This window comes from Acanthaster planci, linkage group LG08 (genome assembly GCF_054643075.1).
Source record: "Acanthaster planci isolate LZ-2023a linkage group LG08, COTS_SCS, whole genome shotgun sequence".
Lineage (NCBI taxonomy): Eukaryota > Metazoa > Echinodermata > Asteroidea > Valvatida > Acanthasteridae > Acanthaster > Acanthaster planci.
The window spans coordinates 127,471-150,146 of record NC_141784.1 but is presented as its reverse complement, the minus strand read 5'-3'; the positions used below and the strand labels follow the sequence as shown (position 1 = coordinate 150,146).

Here is a 22,676-nt window from a genome sequence, read left to right as displayed (position 1 = left end):
GGATTAGAGCTACCTACAGCAGAAGGAAGAGGAACCTTAGAAAAGTAGAGAAGACACATCTTTGCATATTTCTTTTATCCTTTTACTGTAGCAAATCAAGAAACGTCAGGTGATTCTTTTTATTGACTTGTTTCTTTACGGAATGTCTGAGTGATGAAACTTGTATTGATCACTCTTCCTCTTCAAATGTTTCCCCCAGGGTGGTATGGGAGCAATGGGAGCCCCAGGACCGACTGGCCCTGCTGGACGCCCTGTAAGTACTACTCATGGTTAATTGGCTTTTTTTTTCACTTTACGAACAAGTTCTTAAACCTTTCCAGATTGAAATTCAGTAGTATTGAATTGTTTGATCTGGAATTATGGCCTGCCACTCATTTCTTTACTTAACTTGTTTCAATTCCTGAATTGTTTTATAATTATAGCCAGCTCCAAGATACATTAGTGGATGCCGAGTTCATGCAGTTATCTTTCCACCTATTGTAGATGGTGTAAGCGCCAGAAAGGTTGTGATTACGCTTCTGAGAAACACATGCACCTATGTGCTTCGGTTCAAACGGTGGACAGTGAAGGTGGCAGGGATACACAGTTACAACAGCGATTGGTTTGAATGATGACTTTGCTTTTTTTGCGTTTATACCAGGGTGCTGATGGAGCCCCAGGTAAACGTGGCTCTCCTGGATCAGACGGTGCTCCTGGATCCTCAGGAGTCCAGGGTCCCAAGGGACCACGCGGACCCACCGGATCTGACGTGAGTTTACTCTGAGAGTGAATATCTTCTAACATATCTGAACAGTACGCGCACCTTACAGTCCTCACATGATACACAGATGCAGGCACTGTTCACTGGGCTACATTTTTGTCATGAGGCCACCCGTGAATATGGCTTGAATTCATTATGTGGAGTCACTAAACTTGTTGAACTTGGCACAGTTTCTTGCTTTGCAAAAAATCAACTGATGAGATGAGGGTCTAGTTTTATTAACCCACTAAGCACAGAAACCTCAGCACAAAATAAAATTTGTTGTCAGCAGCTTGGCAACATTTGTATAACTCCCTTCCTGACTAGCTTTGAAATAATTGAAGCAATAAGTGCCCTAATCTGGCATTGCCAACCGCATTTATTTTCTGACTCTGCAATCAATTTGTCATTTTTGTGATCGCTTAAACCTGCTGATTATTGCTTTCCAAAGGGCAGAGATGGTTCCGATGGAGCAACGGGTGCCAAGGGAGGAAAAGGACCTCAAGGTGACAAGGGACCTCAAGGACCCCAGGGAGCAGCTGGAAGTGCCGGAATGCCTGTAAGAGTTACTTGAATTTCGCTTTTTGAGTAGAAAGTGTTACAGAGTACCGAAGTGAATACGTCACGCACACAATTAATGTGTAAAAGGCATTAGCGCGATAACCAGCGCATGAACCAACACGCGCACGTACTCCATTCGTTTGCACTGCACTTTCTGGTTCACAGTGACGTCACACTTCGGTACTCTGTTGTATACATAAATCACAGTCGTATCTTTTGTTTAAAATTAGGTTTTATAGAGCAGAGATGGATGTGGGGAGTATGTTTCTACAGCAGTGTCCTGCACCCATCCCTCGTTTTCAAAATGCCTGGATCTGTTCCTGTACAGTTTGTAGGGACGAAAGCAGCACCTATGTAGACTGAAGAATACTTCTGTGTGAATGCTGGAATGGAACTAACTGGGGGACAAACTTTTGGGACTATACGCCCTTTGATAAGTAGACCTGTGATCTTGACTTGCAGAGCAAATAACGATGCATAATTTCAATGTTTTGTTACTGATTGTCATGCTGTGCCACTTTTGTGATTCCTTTTGCCAGGGCCGACAAGGACCAAGCGGTGGTCCCGGTGAGCGTGGAGCTCGTGGACCGGCTGGACCCGCTGGATCAAGAGGCAGCCAGGGACCCGATGGTGACATGGGACCGGCTGTAAGCATTGTCGTCATTGCAGAATTATTCTGTCGTTTCTTTTACGTTGCTGCGACAGCCTACATTTGTTGGTCAGAATAGATTTTCACTTGTTCGTCTGTTGGTTCGTTCACAGGGACCAGCTGGACCTGCTGGTGCACGAGGAGAGACAGGTGCGACTGGCGCCCAGGTGGGTTCAACATCTCAATGGAGATAGTTAGCACAGTGGGGAACTGGGATTGTTGCAGTTTCTGCGCGACTGCCGATAAGCCTAGCTCTGTGGTCACTGACGCCCCCAAAATAACAGTTAGACTTGCTTACAAGCATAAACACCGTAATTTGCTGAAAAGAGCTTGTGGCTCATGTACTTTGATAAAACAGAAAACCTTCAAGGAGAAAGAAAACCCAAAATAAAGTTTCAGTTAGACGAGCAGTAGTGTTGGAAGTCCTGTAAAAACCATAGAAGGTGCAGGGTTTGATACTTAGGTTGCATAAGTATGTCCTGCCATAATTGAGTACTACCTCAGCGTTCACCTTCTGAGTTGTTTTGGGATATTGAGTAACAATTTGCCTTTTCATTTCTCTCTCTCCAGGGCCACAAGGGATGGGGTGGTGCTCCTGGAGCCCCAGGACCTCAGGGACCCAAAGTGAGTTATTGAACCCAATCCCAACTTTAAACTACCTATGACAAGCCATAAGGTTGGGAAGCAGTGCAAGGCCATTTCTGACATCATTATTTAACCAGGCTTCTTTGCCAGATGAATTCATCTGTTGCATTTGACAGATGTTGCTTTTCATTGCTCCGGTTGTGGAAGAAGTCATGGTGGGAGGGGCTCCGTGGCCCCTTTTAAAAAAAAGGGGGGAGGGAAAAAACAAGGAAACAAAAGGGAAAAGAAAGGCATTAGGGGACGGAACGTGCCAGTAAAAAGTATGCACTCGTCCTGTTCACAGTTGATCAGTCTGTTACTATTAAAGAGTGCCTCTAAGGAAAACATGTTTCCTCTGATTTGATCATAATATGCAAGCTTCCAAATTGAACACAGTGTCATTTGTCTTCAGAGTTCTCTCCTTCCCCTTGTTGGAAAGAGCTGTGTCTTGCTGACAGCGCTAATCATAACTAGGCGGAAACTGGAAAGATGTCCAGGGTTTGGGGGAATGTTCTGAATAAGGTAACTAAAGGAAATGGCAAATATCTAATGATGTAAGATTAATCGTGGAATGCTATGTCTTATTTCTCTTTCTCAGGGCCCAACAGGAGCTCGTGGTGAGAACGGACGAACAGGTGCTGCTGGAGCCCCGGTAAGTGAAGTTTTCTTTCTCTACGCATAACTTCATCGAGACTTGGCAACTAGTTTACAAAAGTCTGTTGCTTATGTTGTGGTTCAGGTACTAACATCTAGAAGTAATGTGGAAGGGCTGCGTAGCACCGTGATCAGAGTGTTGACAAGAATATAATATAAAATCAGTGCTTTGAAACTTGTAATATTATCAATATCATTTATATGTCTTATTTAAAAATCTGAAGGCTAGATTTCAAAATTTATTTTCACATAAGCTTAAAGTGGCCCTGTGAAGTAAACTGTGGCCTGTCTCACAGTGGTCTGCTTTTATGTTGAGTTTTGTTTCCAATCTGTGTTGCAGTAACTCGGCTCAAAGCTTTCCTGTCTGTAGGTTAGGGTAACGTGCATTTACCTCACCTCATGCCTAATTGATGTTATTCAGCTTGCTGCTTTATTATCTATTTGGTATTTCTAAAATAAATTGAATTTTGTGTCTCATTTTCTGTATCACAGTGTTTTGTGTAGTGACTGGCAACACTGAAAAAAAAGTTCACCATCTCAAGGAATTTTTTTTAAAAAATCGGTCACTTTTATTGCTTGTTGTTATTGTGGGCTTTGAACCGATCTATCTATGCTTCAAGTGTTTAATGGCGCAAGAGATTAACTGATGTCGACATTCCGTCTACTCTAGGGTATCGATGGTGCTCGAGGCAGAAATGGGAAGGATGGAGTACAAGGTCCTCGCGGTATGACAGGACCAGGGGTAAGTGCTTGGTATCACTTTAGAAAAGAAGAATATTTGTAGACCAGTCCTGTGATGAAATTTTAAGGCAGAATTTTGTCATTTTTTGTTTCTTGAAACCTTTGTAGAGGTTCTTTAATCATTGTATGAGTTCATCCTCACTTGCACAGGTTGCCGTTTTGTGTTTCTGTACAACTGGCGTGCTCTCCCAGCAAGGCAATGAATATTTAGTCGTCAGTCTTTAATTGAGATTATAGGAGCCCACAGATGTTGTTCTGCACAAGGTGTCTCACAGTGGGTGTAAACTTGTTTGATACTGCTGGTTTAGGTGGCTGGTTTGAAGTCCAGCTCCATCCTGTAGCTTGGTTTGTTTCCAAAATCTTCTGTTTCTTTTATGTGTGAAGAAAAACATAGAATTTGACGATCTCTTATCAAAATTGTTTGTTTTCAGGGCCAACGCGGTCCCTCTGGAAGGTCTGGACCAGCTGGACCTCCAGGACCCCCAGGACCTGCCGGAGCACCCGTAAGTCAACTTGGCCACCTGAGTACAGACTGCTTTTTCTTTGCTCACTAGAATTATGTTATATTGTGTCCCAAGACCTCGGATTAAAAAAAAAAATTTGACTGGAGGTGGCGACTAATGTTAATAGATGCATGAAATTAAAATAGACAATAAATACAACCAATTGAAATTCAATACATCTTGCAGAACCACTTGCTTTGTATGCATTGGATATAATAGGTGGAGAGAGTTTACCCTCCTGACTGTCCAGTCACTATCCAAAGTCAAGTGCAAGACTTAAAATCCCTTCATTGGCCTTATGAGTCGGCCATATTGAATTGAAAGTGAGGTTAACATTTTTTTTTTGATAACATGAGAATAAAAACAAAGCAGCAGGTTAATTTTGTTTTCAGTGATAGATAATTTGAAATGTGTGATTTGTTAAGACTTTATCTAAATGTTTAAGTAATTTTAAAAGGAAAAGTGAGGCAATGGAACCCAAAACAGTCTGGCACCGACCCATTTGAAAGGTTACATTGAATAAGATACATTCAGGGAACATGATCAAAAATGGATGCCTTGTGAATAAGGCCCATCGGGTCTTTACTGAGCATCTTTGCATGATGAATCCTTGGAACTTCTCTCCTGTGAGTGACTAGCTTGTTGCATCGGTTATAAATGCTATTTAGCAAATTTATTTTTGAACGGTATACTTTCTTGTCAAGGATATAATGATGAAGCACTTTGCTTTAAACAAGCAGTCTCATACTTTTTCTATTTTTCCTCACAGGGAGCTCTCAGCTATTCCGGGGTGAGTCGTCTCATTTTTGTTCCCCTGTTTTTCTTATGATACTTTCGATGCAGGGGATTATGTATCAGTACACAGTCTACCACAATACCCTGAGATTGTAAATGAAATCAAAGAATTTATTCAAATGCAAACTTAACCTCCAGGAAGTGTCTTGAATGAAATGTGCAGACCCCAAAGAAATATAAAAAGATGCAATGTGAGTTTAACCATGGAGTTCATGTTAAAGTTGCATTTTTTTTGGTTGCTCATTATGTGATTATTTTTGTCCATCTTTGCAGTATGCCTACGCTGGTTCATACGCCACTTCTCAAGTGGACAAGGGACCCAACCCATATGCTACTGTAAGCACTTTACGTCTCAATTTTTCTTTTTGTAACTCTAGGAGATTCTAGTTCTTGAGTCTTTAAGATTGCTCATAGTGTGAAATAGATCCCCTCCCAAATACCTATGCAAAGACACTGCAGGTTTGTGCCTATTCAACTGAAAAGCAGTTGTGTGCACTTGGCATGATATACGTGAGAACCAGTGTGCACGTATAGTGTGTGGCATGCAGTGGACACCGCCAAGGGCACTCGGTCACAAGTCTACTGTTCCGATTCCAGCTGTGTCAGCATTGCAGGTTTCTTATTACAATGTGTTTCTTTGTCAATTTCTGTGTACTTCAACAGTCACTGTTGAACATCGGTGCATGTGCATCAGTGCACTTTTGATACATCTGTTACTTTTGAAAACTTCATTGCTGACTTGTAGTATTATGGAGACGATGCCACCATTGACGAGGATGACTATGAGGCCCGCATCATCCAGCTGAGGAATCGCATCGAGAGGCTGTTGCTACCCAACGGTGAGCCAGAGTATCCAGCCCGCTCCTGCAAGGATCTCTTCAGGTGCCACCCCATACTTCCAAGTGGTGAGTTGGTTAATGAGAAAAAAAATTGGAAAAAATAACTCAGATGCTCACTGGAGCCTTGCTGATGGCTTTAGTTATATTTCTTTGCTCTTTGTTGTGTAAATGCAGTATCTCACAGGTACAAATGCATTTCAGACCTTCGTCATGAGTAAACAAACTCATTTTGTTCAGTGACAGAAATGTCTACATTTAAATCCCATGCATTCGCTGAAAAATGTCAACAAATCAGCAGAGTCCTTGTGGAAATCAAAATACCTGTTTGTTGGACAAATGTTGCTTATGAGCTCGGTAGGTTTTTAGTATTTTACATAAGGAATGACTTTGTGTATATTTACTAATACAAGGCCCTGTTTATTTATGAAACACTTTACAATTTATTGATTTATTCCCCACTGAGAATGGGCAGGTTGGCGTCTAAGTAAATAGTATAGAGAAGATTCTTTTGTCCAAGAAAAAAGCATGGTTAAAATTTTCCTGTGCTAAATCTTAGGTTATTATACCCTGGACCCCAGCGGAGGCTCTCCGTATGACAAATTTGTTGCTTACTGTGACAAGAAGACCAACGCCACCTGCATCTACCCAGATACTAAGGAGGTGAGATGCGCAGTCACGACATTTACCCGCTAAAATGAATCTTTTGCTTCTCCTCAGAACTCTTCGATTGATTAACAATCCTCATTCTAAAGGGAGGGTATTACTGATTTGACAAGTATTTGACAAGAAATTGCGGGGTTTTCTTAGCCTCAAGTCTGGAAAACTAGACATTTGGCAAATACACAGGCTTTTGAATACAATTAAAAGTCGGATGCATTTATTTTCCTGCATGTACTTGAAGAGAACATAGGAAATGAACAAAAATTTGGTCTCAAACCTCCACTTTCTGAAACAGGAACATGTGGATTCATTATCACGAAGTTGAAGCATTTAGGCCCTTTTCATTGAGGAACAAGAACAAAGGCAACTTTCATGAATTCTTTCTTGTTTTGCTGTACCATTTGTTGTGCAATCTGCAGATTCCCAAAGCCACTTATTACCTTGGCGAACCTGAGGAGGTCGACTTCTCCAACATGAGGAATGGCTCTGAGGTGAGGCGATGATAATTGTTTTGCCGTGTTCAGGAACCATTTCATTGACAGATTATTTCTGGAGACGGTCAGGGAGAATTAAATTGCAACCTTCTTGTTTCGTGTTTTTGTTTTAGTGTTGTTTTTTGTTAACTACAGTAGTTTCTATGTAGACTGATATTACATGTACATGTAGGTGAGGAGAGATAATTTCAAAGCTTTGGGAGTTCATTTGTTGCTCTGTGATCAAAGTTGATTTGTTTCTTTGTTATTTACCCAGGGGAACCCTTCATTGTAGTCAGATTTCCGAAGATGCTAAATTGAAATACAGGATCAAATTATAAAATAATAAAATTACACACAAGTTTGCGTGGATAAAATTACACAAATAAGTCTTACATTTGCTCAGAACACTAAATATGCCCCCATCCCATTGTCAAATTGGACGAGCTAACATATCTAGGGGAAACATACATATTTTCATTTTTTTCATGGTTCTGAAATTGGAGATAAATGCTGGCCTGATGAGCTAGATTGACTTAAGACAGATTTGTTTTTTTTTCTTTACACCATTCCTCACTTTGGGACAAATGTGTTCCTTAATGATGTTGATGTTGGGCCACCTTTTTCCATGGTGTTGCCAACTGGGTGATCCGAAATCCATCATTCAATCCGTTTGTATCTGCAGATCAGCTACAGCGTCAAGCCCGTCCAGCTGACCCTCCTGCGACTCATCTACTCCCAGGCCAAGCAGAACCTCACCTATCACTGCAGGAATTCCCACGCCGTGGCCAACAAAGCCGGTAGCATGGTCAAAGCTCTGACCCTAGTGGGACCCAACGACGTGCGCATGAACATCAAGAACACCCGGAAAGACTTGCAGTATGAAGTGGAAGGAGAAGACGGGTGTCAGGTAAATAATAGGAATTAGGGGATTCTGCCTTAATTTCAAAACACCAAGATGTCACAACCACAGTCTTTGAACAGAGATGGACATTAGAAATGCTGACCCCTGGCGGTCATTCAGTCAAGATTTCTCGCAACATCATCGTTAAAAAAACTCTTAGACAATCAGTCAATCAATGACTGTTTATTAATATATCCACCTTGAGCAACACAAGGCCGTATTGTCGGTGAATTTACAGTATCAAAATATTATAAATGATATATAAAACAAACTTATATCGTTAAATCAATCAAAAAGGCATCTTAATAAAAGTATTTATAAATTTACATGCATAAAAAGGGGCAAACAAGGAAAAAAAAAAGAAAAACAAAAAAAGGAATTAAAAGGGCCAAAAAAAACCAAAACAATGAGACATGACATTAAAACACGACAGTAACAAAAAGAATCATAGTGTTAATGATCAACACACATTTAAACAATGGACAAGGTGTGGTAAGGTGCTACTCTTCATCCTGTTGGTTTGACAGTGGAATTCAGGAATTTCAGCTTTGTGTCTGAGGGTCCAGACAACGGTGTCAGAAGGGAGGAAATCTGTGAACTGATCAGTTTTATTTAAAGATTTTTCCATAAATGAAACACAAAGGGAATTTCTACGGTCTTCCACATCATCATTTCATCATTTTCTTGTGTAAGAGGATCCAAACATTATCCCCACCGCACATTTCTGAATCCTCTCAATGCTGTGGAGTGATATTTGTTGTAACCACGGCCGCAGACTCTGCAGACTAGTTCAAACATCCGTGTGTAAAAATAGGCATGAGGATAAATGCCCCCCCCCCACCGTACTGCATGCAGAATTTGCCTAGAATGCATTTGAACACCATGCTTGTTAGGACACAGGAGATGGAAGTGAGTGTGAAGTGATCAAGAGGCCGTTCAGTCGGTCGTACAAAGCTTCAACCAAATTGGTTGGGAGATGGAGGAATGTATGCCTTGATGAGAGAGGAGGGCAGACCTCTTTATCTTCCCGTTTGGTTATGCCTCTGCTGTTGGCCTGCTTGTGGAGCCTCATAAAGTACAAACTATTTCAGAATCTATTCATTCCTTCGAGAGTACCTAAGCTACCTTGTTGATGGTGACACTTAACACCACTACCGCCATTGTTACTTTTTTTTTTTTAAGTAGTTTTGTCTAAGCAAGATTTTTTATTGATTGACTCGCCCTCACTGGTGAGCAATTTTTCTAAGAAAAATTGTACCTTTAAAAAGATTTTTTTTTACATTTTTTTTGGTTACTTGAGTAGGGCAAACATCGATTGTGACGTCTTGGGTTTTGTTTGTTTTGGGTTTTGTTAAGGTTGTAAAATATAGACCTGGCCATTTCAAATACCATTTTAATTTTTTTTTTTCAAATAAAAAACTTCTGACTTGACTTTTAAAGTTTGAGTTAAGTGGGAAAACATTGTAATTGAAATTTCATTATGACTTTTTAGAGAGAGTTTTTAAACATCAGTTGACTCCAACATTTCCAAAGCCTGATATCAATAAAATCAGGCTCCATTCCTAGCAGTGCCCATTTCTCCTGTTTGTGACATACCTCGTGAATCGGTTTGGATATGGATGTCTTCATAGCAAGAGACAGATTGCATCCGAGCAACTTCGCAAACAATATTTCCAAAGTCTATCTTCCTCTTGATTTCCTCAAATCTTTACCCACTGTCTTGGCAGGTACATGACAACACCTGGGGCAAGACCACCGTCTCCTTCACCACGAAGAAAACGGAACGTCTACCCTTGGTTGACTTTGCTGTGTCGGACGTGGGCAGAGCCAAGCAACAATTTGGGGTGGAAGTCGGCCCTGTCTGCTTCTCGTAGATAGACACCCACTACCAAGTGTTAACTCCATTGCAGTGTTAAGCTTAAGTTTTGCGAAACATTAGGATAAATAGCTCAAGCTCATCTGTCTGTTTACCTGGAGTTGCATTTTGTAATACTGCTTTCAAATCAGGAACGTCCAGTTTTTAAGCAGTTAAGACAGAGTTTTTAAGAGCAGTTTGCTTTAAATGTTTAAATGAAAGTTCATAGCTTTTATCAGTTAGTTGTTCTTGAAAATATCATTTGAAAATAATTTCTCCTCTCACGATTGCTTCTAACGATGTTCTAGACACACAGGGCATACTTTCTACACACTCATAGTGTAATAAAAAAATGAGTCAAGAAAACAAAAATAACGTCAATATCTTTCAGGTGACTCGAAAGACTTCATCAGGAAAAAGTGAAATAGAATCTGTCCTTTTCTTTTCAAAACATTAAATAACCTGCTTCGGAATGAACTATTGTAAAGTTGTCCATTTTTATATTTTTTCTGAAGCAGTTTTCTTCAGGTTGGTCCTTTCGTAATCCAACCAACAAAACCGTTGGTTCTTATCCCCTTAGCCCCATATTGTTGCATGCATTGAACCAAATTTTTTTCTTTCCTTGAACGTAAACAGAGAGAAAGAGAGAGAGAGCAGCAGAAGGGAAAACTTTCTGAATATGGAGTAAAAACATCTGTCGACAGTGTTGTCTGCTGCCTATTATTTTGTCCATCCAAGATGTAAACGTTTCTGGTTTTGCATTTTTGTGGGTAACCCCTGTTTAAATGTTCCTGTTTAAATAGGGGGTGCAAAAAACATGCCTCTGTTCTCTTTTCACTTTTCCAACCGTGAAGAAGGTGTTTATAACCTGCCTTATTTTTGGAAAATATATGTAAAAAAAAAATGTGCTTTGAAATTAAGACCCCTCTTCAAGTATAGTAGGCAATTTTGAGACCTGTTTTTTTTCCCGTCATTTTCCAAATGAACATAACGTGGATTTAAAAAAATAACATAAAACAGGTAAATTTCCAATTTGTAAAAAATTTTTGGAAGGTTGTGTTAGCTTTCTGAAACATTCTGTCTTGGAGACTCTGTTTCAGTGAAGAGAACATTGACTGTCTACTGTAGCATTCACATTACTTCAGTCCAGCACACATGTATTCTAAGCTTTGTTGTGTTCTGTCCCGTTTTTGTCTTCAGTTAATAAAGCTTCCCTATAACATGATGATATCAGTGAATATTCATTTTTTATCAGTGACTGCTGTCAAATATCCTAAAATTCTAGCGCCCTCAATTTCATTGCACCACACACAAAATATTGGTGATGTCATCATACAGAATATACTGCAGATAGCTTTTAAAAGGGAAAGTGCAAGAAAACAGAAATGTTGGCCATCACAACCAGCTGTGCCCAAGCCAGCAGCGTTATTGGCTACACCACCAAGCTCTTCTCAAACCTGGGAGGTTATGAAGTATATCCTCTAATAACAGGAAATTTAAAATAATAGTAATGAAGTTTGATAAGATACTCAGGACCTCTTGCTTCCGAGTTAGCAGCTGTATCCACTACACCGCAGTACTCTGTTTTTGATACTGTCAAGAGGTTATATTTAAACGATCTGATAGTAACTTACTCAAAATAACAGCAATGAACAATTGTTCTGAGGTTGAATTTGAACCCAGGACTTCTTCCTCTCAAGACAGCCATATCCACTAACCACCGAGTTGTACTTCCTGCTGGGAGGTTATGAAGTATTTTCTAAGGCTGGAATTCAAACCCAAGACCACTCAGTCCCTAGTCAGTCGCTGTATCCACTAGACCACAATGCTTTTTCTACTGGGAAGTCATGAGGTACATCTGAACATTCTAGTGTCAAGAAGATTATAATAGTAGTAATATTTTATGGCTGGATTGGAACCCAGGACCTCTTGTTCACATGTCAACAGCAGTATCCACTGGACCATTGTGATCTTTGTACTAGTGAGCACGGGTGTAATTCTGAGGGAGATAGGAGGTATATATCCACTTTTTAGGATGAGGGGGGTGGCTATTGAATCATTCTCCCCCCGGCCACACACACTTTTTGTGTTGAGCGAAATACTCTAGTGTATTGTGAAGAATTTTTCAGACTTATGACTAAAATGCATTCAATATCACTCAAAAAGGGAAAACAATTTTGAGAACAATGGTGCCCCCCCCCCTTTTCAAATTTTCATGGCCCGGCAAGTCATCCCTTGAAGTACAGCATTTTTGTTGTTAGCGTAATATTTTCCAGAGTGCGAATACTACGTTGACCGTACTAAAATGTCTTTTCATGAGTTTTGCGCACACTTAATTTTTATTTATTGAGATGGAAATGGAATTGCTGCAATGAATTTCATATACGGACTCCACTAATTTTTCGTATATGGAATTCTTTCAAAAAGATAACGTCCTGCCAGGGTTATTATTTAGGCCCCCCCGCGAACTTTAGCCTTTGATCAAGGCGCCTGCGGCGAAATGGATAGTCACTCAAGAGCGAGGATCGGCGCTAGACTAGTTTAAGAACCAACGCACGAAGAAAGGCTATACGGCGCCAAACTTGTTCGTGGGCTTGTTTGGCGCTTAAACTCGTCTCCTCCAGCTCCTAGCCTCGCAGTCGAGCAACTACCATTTCGCCGCAGGCGCCTTGATCAAAGGCTACCCAAACTTGAATTACCGGACCCGTCGCCGTGGTACGCTTTCCCGCAAATCACTGCGCATAACGCGCAAGATTTAGGTCAGTGGTTTAACGACAGCGCCCTCTCCATTACCACGTGTTTTTTTTTTTCAGAGCGACACATTCAGAATCTGGCTGGATGCTTCGTCAAATAGTCGGCTGCATGGTTTGTTCTTCGCCAATTTTTTTTCAGTGAAAATTTGAAAAGTCGTTTTAGGATTTTTTCTGTTTCATTTTCAGGATAGGTGAAAAAGAGACTGGGAATAGAATATTTATACCTGTCAGCGGGGACCCTTTTGTATCGCCATAGACATTCTATTCCTGTTTCAAGTGTCATTTTGTTTAGGAAATGGATCACCTGTCCTGTTAATGCCTGTGCCCCGTTTTGTTGTTTTTTTATGTGGGAATTAAAACCTAATTTAACTTGTAGTCTGTTGTCTCAGTTTTGGATGTTGTCCCATTTCCAGTGACCTACTTTTTGACAACATGGGATTTTAACTTTTTATCTGCTTTTTGGGGTTGGCCTTTTTACTCTGGCTAGACCTACTCCTGATATCGATAAATGTTAGGCCTACTTACTTGCTGCCTGAGTTTATGCTTCACCTGTATGACTATCGCTCTGTTTTCCTTTCCCGGGAAGAGTTCCATATACGGACGCCAGTAATTCATCCGTGCAGTGACTAAATAGCCACCAGAATGCAAAAACATCCAGAAAAGTTCAATTTAGGAGGGGAAAACCACATAGTTTAAAACACTCAGAATTTTGAGTCCGACAGGGTTTGTGCACAACATGTCAAGTGGTGTTGTATATGAAACTCTTTCCCTTCTCCTTTTTTCACCTCCCTTTTTGTAGCCTTTCTTCTTTCCCTCTCTCTTGCTGACTTTTTTCAATCCCTTCCACCTCTCTCCCCCATGACCTCACTCTATCCTTTTCCCATAATTCTGCCATGGAACCTTCCTCGTGCAATATTTGTTTCTCCAGATCAAGTCCTTGTGTAGGATTGGAGAGACCTGCCCCATTGGGGACAGTGTTTTGTTTCAATTTTGTTTTTATCCTTGGCAGTCCTACACTGTACTTGCATTTTCCCTGCGATGTGTCTTTCCGTGGTTTTTCACTGTTTTTTTATTATGCTATGTTATGTTTATATCTGGTATGTGTAATTACATTATCCATGCCGAATAAAGTAGGGCCTTATTATTATTTTTCTAGTTTGTTGGGGTTGATGTAGCTCAGCTGCTGCTGGTTTTTCTTGTGCTGCCTGCTTGAAAAATGGGGCTTCCCACGAATACCCCCGCCAGACATTTAGTCCTTGTTACACCTCTGGCTTGAGTCATAGAGCAAGGATTACAAAAGAGCATTGTGGCTGTGTTATGGTTGTGTCTGATTTCAAGCTGTAGCCAAGTGATTCAGAAGCAGCCACTTGGAAGTGTCTCTCACTGAAATTTAGAGATGAAACCTCCGACTGCTCAGCCCAACTACATTTATAGGGCAACAAAATACTGGAGGCCACAGTCCGAGTTGGATACCATTTCCTTGCAGCTACGAACAGTACCCCTAGAAGCTGACGAACCCCATATGCACTACTTAATTAATAAGGCCATAGTTCTAGGGGTACCCATAAACCATACTGTCCAAGACTTTGTTGCAAAATGTGTATCTTTACATGTCCATATTACATGATATATTTTTGCAACAATCAATCTTGGCCCAGAGTGAGCCAGCAGTTCCAACATTTGGATATAATTCAGTCTGATCAATCTACACTGGGTAGTTGGTACATGGATGGCTTCAAGCCAGATTATCATGTCCTTCAGAACCAACCCTTGGAATTCCCAAGTTGACTTGAGAATGTGTTTGTTCCAGTTTCAAAGCTGCGTTCTTGACCTGGATGACTGGTGTCAATCCTGAACATGTACAAGGTCTGAAATTACATTTGAAGGCTGCACCGATTTCACACGACATTGCAGGAGTTGGCCAGAGACCAGCTGTATCCTCGCAATTTGTACGTGATTTGTGGGGCACCAACTACAGTTTGTGTTGGCCTTGTAAAAGTTACAAATAGGTTTTCTTTGGACTGTTGGAGACTGAAGCAAAGAAACTATGTGAGTTTCAAATATTCTGTCCATGCTTGCTATTGTAGACCCAACAAAGTAATTGCAGGTTAAAGATTCATTTGCAGTCCTTTTGGAACATATCTCCAGTCTACTTTTTTCCACTCATTATTAAATTTCTTATTTAATATCTTGTCTGGAATTACATGTGTCTTCACCTTCCGGGAAACCTTTGTTTCTCAAGATGTTTTAAAGATGGTAGTCATTTTGTGGAGGACACACAGAAATGCATGTGGAATTCTTAGTAGGGACAAGTTTTTTAACCCTTACCCTACATAATACTAAAAATCACTACTTAGTAGTAAAATGTAGCATATAACTATAGTGCTGTCGCTTGTATGCAGAAATGACCTAATATAACTGTTGTCTGAAGGCATGAAATACAACAGATAAGACAATGTACCATTCGATGCTGTGACTTTATTCTCTGTACTAGCAACAATGTAAGTGCCCTAGCCAGAAGTAGTAATTTTGGGTTAGGTCCTTCAGGCTCAGACTGCTACGTAGTATTTTGTAGTACTGACGAGTCTTGTAAGCCAAATGATATGCCAGGTGGCAAGGGTTAATGTAATATTAGAAGAACGTGTCTCAAAAGTTGGGAAGACCTTCCATTTTCAACTCCCCTCACATATAGATCCAGAAGACTAAGTTGAAAATTTAGAAACCCTTGAGCAATTCTGGGATGAAGTAATGGGGGTTAACACCTCTTTACAACACTTCTTAACTCTGGCTGTTCTCCATGGACATGTGGTGAATTGGTGGCTGCCTATTAGGCACGTAGTATGCTATAACTGAGCCACGTAGTGACCTTAGTGTTAAGTGTTAAGACAGATTGTGCTTTTAAAAAAGCCAGCCCAGTCACCAGCTTAGGGTAGTGGGAGGCTACAGCACCAGCAAAGGGGGTACATCACCAGAAAAATGGATGATTTTGATGCTTATGGATTTTTGCCGATGGAGGGGCCAACTGCTAGGGGAGGGAGGAGACTGGCCGGTCCATTCAGGCCCCCCATCCCCACTCTAGTCTTGGGCCTGGCCACGTACAACCGTGCAACACTGAAAGATGTAAGTGGTCGGCTCTGTCTCAGTCAACTCAAATGGAAATACATGTATTGAATTTGAAACATGACTTGTGTGTTGGTCTAGTTTGTTTTTTGTAATTCTTGTGTATGTGAATGTATTTTGTACACTCTCCGTGGTTTTGGCCATTCGGCTTCAAATTTCTCAATTTTATACATGTATGAAAATGGACTACATTCATTGGAATCCAGAGGTCACTCAGTGTGCGTAGTGTGCAGAAAAGGATACCAGAGGTTTGTGCAAATTAAAAAGTTCCGATAAGTCTGACTTGAATGGTTCTATGAAGTAGACCACAACTTTCCTTCTACTTTTCTGTGCAGAATCTGTCGGAATATCGATCTTTGTTAAGAAATTCTGATTTTTTCTACTTTAAAGAAAACAGATGAAAACCTTATGCCCTAATTAAGTTGGGGGAGGGGAGCTAGTACTAGTAGTAACATGCTCTTTTTATTCTAACCAAGTATGAATTCACATGCAAAAACTAATGCATGCAAATCTTTCCAAAAAACATATTCGTAGTCTAAGTTTTTGAATGCACTTTCTTCTGTGACCTTCCCTTGTCTCTTGATGTGACGCTTTCATGGCTGCCTTTTGCGGGAGCATAGTAAGACAATTATGTTACACTTATAGTAATAACCAGAAAAGGACATTGACTGGAAATACAGGTCAGTCAGTGGAAGTGGCTTTTTATTCCAATCAGCATTTCTCTTTATGTGCGCCTTGGAATTGCTCGATCGAGGATTTTTCACAGTGGAGGTATATAGGTCAACCCTAGGAATCACAGCAGGAGGCTTGAAATTCAAGAACGCATTCAGTTACTTCAGTTAAAGAGTGACATCTGGGATCTCCGTTTTTACAGCACTGAATTATGCTGAGCACTTTTTCCCATTTCTTGTCTCTTTTGCATAACATTATTATGCTCTCCACTCATTCTCCTTGGGTTGGACTTGAGACGTTTGCTGGACCCCAACAGGTTGGTTTTTGTGTGTTTTGAATGTGGAATATTCCCTTCATGTCCAAAACATCCACAACAGTCATTTGATCCTGATGGCACTAGGGAACTGATGAAACAAGAAATTAGATTGATAGTTTTGGGAAGTAATATTTCCCTTTAATGGGTGCTGAATATGAGTTGTTAAAAAAAAGCCCAATGATGTTTGCCCTTGCATGACACAGGGTGAGAATGTCCTTCAACAGTACAGTCCTAAGGCAGTTGTTTATCATACCAAAGTTCATGAAAGCAAATGTCACTAGTTGGAAGAGGGAGCTGGTTTTTGGCAGGATTGGTATAAAAATACAAAACCTTGAACCGGTTATGTTTTTTCTCATATTTTGTCCCTGGAAAAGCAAGAATTTGATGTCTTCAACAATATTAACAGATGTGACAGATCTGTACATGTATGTTCAAGCCAAGGAGGGTTGTTGACAGAAACACTATATTAATTAATAGCTTGAAAAGAGGTACCCTGAAATCTATGCAGTAGGGACTTTATTTCAAGTAGGTATGAGGAGAAACTTGCCCCAAAAATATGGTAGTCTCTGATTTATTTATAATGTTTGACCTACAACAGCTGTTCTACTGCAAGAATACACCCCCCCCCCCGAAAAATCAGGTATGAATTTATGCAGTCGGCCTCACATCATTCATCAAATAAATCATTATTTTGAGCAAATAGGGCTGTAACATGTATCCTGAAACCTAATGTCTGACTGGAAATAGTGCGTACCTTGTTCTCTTTTTGAAGGTGGGGGGGGGGTTCTAAGCACCTGTGTGATATATTATTCTTGGCCGAAAAACCAAAACGTTGAAAAAAGCATGATGTATTTCAGACTTTTAGATTCCCGCCAAGTGAAGGAATAATGACTCTGAGTGTCATTTGTGCGATATTTCTGAATTTTCTCACCACAACCTCATTTTGATGAATACTCTAAGGCCTCATCGTGAGGCAAAGACCCGTGTGTAGGTCAAGTTAGGCCTCACCGCATCAAGAGGAGAATTGCTTTTGTCCAGTAAACTTACGACCGTAGGGGACTTTGTGTGTTCCAACAGTGTTTTGGTCCTCACACATTCATTGTGACGAGTGTTTGTCCTTCAAACGATGGATTAAGTACAGATGTATTACAAATGTAATACTCTCGCTTACCCACAGGCAGTTCAGTACAAAAGAATGACAAGGACAGGGAATAACCCTGTTTCCTATCTGTCCAGTCCTCTAGCAAACCTGTTTAGATGGACGTAGATGTTGTGTGCATGTGTACCAAACAAATCCGCTACCCCTGTGAATGCTAAGTACTTAGATCATGATTTGTTACTGAAATGTTGGCAAAATTCTTTACATCGGGCTAATTCTGAGTTTAAAATACAGCTGCGGTTCTGTCAGTAACCAAACTCCATAACATGCACACTTCTGGTAAAGCCCTGTGAAATACCTTGCTGCTAGCAAGGGGACATACTTGCTTTTGTGTCCACCTCTGCCCCTCTGAACATATTTTTTTGACTTTCATCACCCCAATGTTTGACCTCATGTTTCAGCATTCGACCCAGACGGATACTAGCCATGCACGTGCCATTGCTGTTTGCTGTCGAAAGCCCCCAAGTGTTTCTTTTTCATCTGATGTCCCGATGATTGGGACGCCATATGTTCAAAAGCAAACAAGAAAAAAAATGTTGCCTCCAACTGATCTTTTTTAAAGCTGCGTCGGCAAAGTTTTTTTTTTCGCCCCCTTTTTTTTTCCTTTTTCAGACTATTTCTTCAGCCAGTCGACTTTGGTACCATAATAAATCCGATCGACTTCTAATTTGCCACAATGTTGAAACACCATCCAAGGACGGTCCTAGAAGAAATTTGGCATGATGACGTCACTGTTTTATTATTGATTTTTAACTATTTAGTTTTTTCTCATTGACTTTGTAAATAAATTCGAGGCACCATTTTTATTACTTAGCAATCTTAGATCCTCATCAGTGTTACAATAAGGAACTACCCTAAGGCTAAGAAGATATTTAAAAAATGATGTCATGATGATGTCATCATGTGATTTTTTTTTTGAATTTTGAATATTTAATTTTTCTCCATAGGTTTTGTACATGTTTTTGTACCATGCAATACTCGATCTTAACGAGTAGTGGGAATCTTTGTATTAGTCCATCAGCCTGCGGGGCTGTTAAAATAAAATCGTCACGGTGACATCAGGGGTAGGGGTTATGTGACATGAGATTAAAGTTGCAGTTTTCTCCATAGGTTTTGTGCATGTTTTTGGAAAACGCAGTATTATCGATCTTAATGAGTAGTCCTGAACTTCAGCTGAGGATCACTATGAGAACGAAAAAGAGATCATATTTTTTTGTCTTCGTTCGGTTACAAATACAACCAAGAGTCCAAATATCAAATAATATTTCATACTTTTTTCACAAATCACGTGACATGACTTTAAAGCTGCAGTTTTTCTGCATAGGTTTTGCACACGTTTTTCTGAAGTCAAAGACTGGTGCATTCAAACATCTGAGTGACTTTGTATTGTGAGCATATGAAGTCCTTCAACCTGTGGGGCTGTCAAAATAAATTTGTCATGCTTACGTCATCAGGGTCCACATGACATGAGATTAAAGTCTTATCCAAATCCTACGGAGAAAGACTTCAGTTTTCAGTGGTTCGCCTGGGGATTACTGTGAAAATTTCAGACAATCAGAGGAAACTTTCCCTTACAAAAATGATGAAGTGGAAAAAGTCCAAAACAGCTCTGTGTTTGTCCACAAACACATCTTGTCTCACTTAGTTCAGTTTCAGTGCTGCATTTGTAATCAATTTCACCTCAAAGTTACAAATAATCTTGAAACAAATCAATGTAATACATTTCATGCATCAGTAATCTCTAGGGTCCTTGTTTATTGTGTGATTGATAGCTCTATGGTATACATGTAATCCCCTGCCATAGCCCTGGCGTTCATCATTTGATGAATTCATTATTTGATGCTCATGTTGTACATATGTAGTGTTTTCCCTGTCTGTATTTTGTTGTTTCCTCATTTGTATTGGTTGGTTTGTTTCTTGTGATGGCGTGCTTGACACAAGCTGTGCTCTCAAGGCTTTGCCTCCTTTAGTGCCCTATTATCTCATACATTCAAATCTTCAAAGCTTCCAATCTTACTAATGTCATACATTGTTAATAGTTACATTTTGCCATGAGGAAGACATAAATGTAATCTAATTGAATTGGACACTGAGAGGCCTACAAGCCCTGTGATATAAACCATGGGCTTACACACAGCACTTGCGGATTTTACGTGATCCTGCCTGTAATTGACCCAACCAAAATATGAGTTGAAATTCTGCAGCTGTGTGGTTCCTTACTGAGTTCTAGAGTTCAGTAGAAATCAATGTCGTTAAATTAAGTTTTCACCCAAATTTCCTGTGATGTTGCCCACACATGCCATCAGGGTGGCATGTGTTTCCATTGCTTTATGTAAATGTACACGAACTTAATAAAGCGAAATAGGGGTTGCAAGTCAAGTTATCAAATTTAGGTGTCCTTCAACAACTATTGAAATACTGCAGTTTTATTCAGCATTACTGTTCTTATTTATGCACTGGGCAAGTGTGCATGCTTACCAGAATTTTGTGAATTTTCAAAAATACATGTCAGATGCAACTGTAATTACCGGACAATCACTCTAGTGGATGTGCAACATTGCATGCAAAAGTGTGTCATCTTAACTTCCAGCACACTGAACAGTAGTCAAACCCAGTAAGAATGTGTATGTGTGTACATAACACTGGTCTTTACCAAACTATTAAGATTTTAAAAAGATTTAGTCGATTTGAAACAGGTGTTTTCCTAATTTAGCTGTCCGAGTTCTAGCACTTGTGGGAGTGGACAGATTAACGAGAAAAACCTTGCATTACCTCTCAAAATAATTAACACCATGAACTTTGGGATGTACCCTATGCCCTAGGGTCCAAGGCAAAGTCACAACCCCTAAGGTCGTACAAGGGCAGCCTATGGGTGCAGACCACTAATTCAAGTGAGAATTTCTGGCCAGCTCATTTGCATTAAAAGTGCCCCCACTGTATTTTTTGAAAAAGGAGATTGTTTGGCCCCAAGAGTGGTGAGGTTGTGTAAATCGTTGCCAGGATCAACTCCTTGGGTCTTTGAGCTTTCATATGAGAGCAGAATGGCTAAAGCTGCAGTTGAAAAATGGTCCTAAGTGCCCGAGAAAGTTGAGGGTTGCCACTTGAAAAATGGCTGCAATCTGACTTCGGAAAAATCACTTTTTGGGGGGTGATTTTGTTTTGTGGAAATAATTAAATATGTAATTGGTTAACCCACAAAAAATTTGAAAAGAACTTTAAAGATTAGTGACCAGACAAGAATTTCATTTGTATTTCAGAAATCTCAGGGATGTTAGCGTGCATGTTATTGGGCCCTGAACAGTGCTGATTTCACACTGTTTTCAGTGGGGCTTGAATTAGTGGACTGTACCCCTAAATGCTGTGTCCAGATTTTCTTTGGATGGCGACACTATATTCTCTTCATTCCAATGAGTAAAAGCAGGGACTAGACATTTTTAGAGTGAAAATCACTCTAACTTCAGATAAAAAAGGGTTTGAAAGTAACCTCTTTAAGTGGAAACTCAGTGAAATCTGATGTACCCTGTTGAATTTGTCTTGTCTTGCGGTAGTTTTAAGCAGGAGGAGTGATAATTTCGAAGTGCACTCTGCACAAAAGTAGGAGGGCCTGATGTTTCAATCCTAGCAGAACCTTTCTCAAAGGCAAAAAGGCCACACAAAAAAACAACCTGCTGTCACATACTCAAGAAGAAATTGGAAGTCATTTGATGGTACTTAAAATCATTTGAATAAAATGTTGAAAGATCAAATGTCTCACAGTTGTGGATCAAACTGTCAGTAAATGGGGGGGGTGATGTTTTAGGGTTAGGGTTTCCTATCTAAGGTATGTAGGATGGATCAATTGCTGCTTTCAGAAACTGATATTTTTTTTTTCAAATATATCTTATGTTGAAGATATAGTGGTTGCAGTACTGAACTCACTGTGAAGTTATTATTTTTATAAAGGGCATTTGGAAGAAAAAATTCCAAAAATATTTGAATTACATTTTTTTGGGGGGGGGGAACAAATGAATGTGAGGAATCATGCGCTTTAACCCAAGACACCGTACATTTGGGGACGTTGTAACCACCCAAATGTCCCAAGATGTATTCGACATATGCCCACGCAGTTTGCTCTGTAGTTGGTTGCAAAATTTGACAAGGTATAGATAATTTAGGTATAGATAATTTGTTGATTGATTTACAAGACCTACTAATATTGTGCTGTTACTTCATTTCACGTGCTTCGCCTTCACATGTATTTTTTGTGCCCAACCTAAGGATTGGCTTTTCAGACTAGTTTTGGACAAATAGCCTCATGAGGCTACTAATCCCCCCCAAGACCAACCATTGTAACTGTCTTGGCCTCTACAGACTTATTTCCGTTTTGGTCACATCAACTTTTAGCATCCTAATTTTTTATTGCCAGCTGAAGGGGGTTGCAACGCTCCCTCTCCCCCCCCCAATTTCAGCGAGTTATTCTGCATACCATCAGGCTTGTTCCTTGATACTGCAGCAACACTGAAATCATAAATTAAGTTTCCTCAAGAAGTGACTCTTTTCAAATTTATGTGCATCATTTCATCTGCAATAAAAGTGCTAGATGGGTGCAAATATGTAGTTGTAAATGTTGGTCTGTAATCTGTTGCAGAAATCTTCCTTGTATAGTTTGCAACAGGTGCT

General features: G+C 40.1%; 1 protein-coding gene across 1 annotated transcript in view; it reads left to right on the top strand.

The window, feature by feature from the left end:
- Positions 1–11,222, top strand: part of LOC110978064 (uncharacterized) — a 37,906-nt gene extending 26,684 nt beyond the window's left edge. Inside the window, exons 43-58 of the mRNA XM_087140455.1 lie at positions 200–253; positions 641–748; positions 1,191–1,298; positions 1,840–1,947; positions 2,063–2,116; positions 2,520–2,573; positions 3,172–3,225; positions 3,898–3,969; positions 4,400–4,471; positions 5,241–5,261; positions 5,540–5,602; positions 6,012–6,171; positions 6,662–6,765; positions 7,185–7,256; positions 7,924–8,148; positions 9,870–11,222. Coding sequence (XP_086996581.1) covers positions 200–253; positions 641–748; positions 1,191–1,298; positions 1,840–1,947; positions 2,063–2,116; positions 2,520–2,573; positions 3,172–3,225; positions 3,898–3,969; positions 4,400–4,471; positions 5,241–5,261; positions 5,540–5,602; positions 6,012–6,171; positions 6,662–6,765; positions 7,185–7,256; positions 7,924–8,148; positions 9,870–10,016 — 1,476 coding nt within the window. The 3' untranslated portion in view covers positions 10,017–11,222. The remainder of the gene's footprint in view (positions 1–199; positions 254–640; positions 749–1,190; positions 1,299–1,839; positions 1,948–2,062; positions 2,117–2,519; positions 2,574–3,171; positions 3,226–3,897; positions 3,970–4,399; positions 4,472–5,240; positions 5,262–5,539; positions 5,603–6,011; positions 6,172–6,661; positions 6,766–7,184; positions 7,257–7,923; positions 8,149–9,869) is intronic.
- The last annotated feature ends 11,454 nt before the right edge of the window (positions 11,223–22,676 follow it).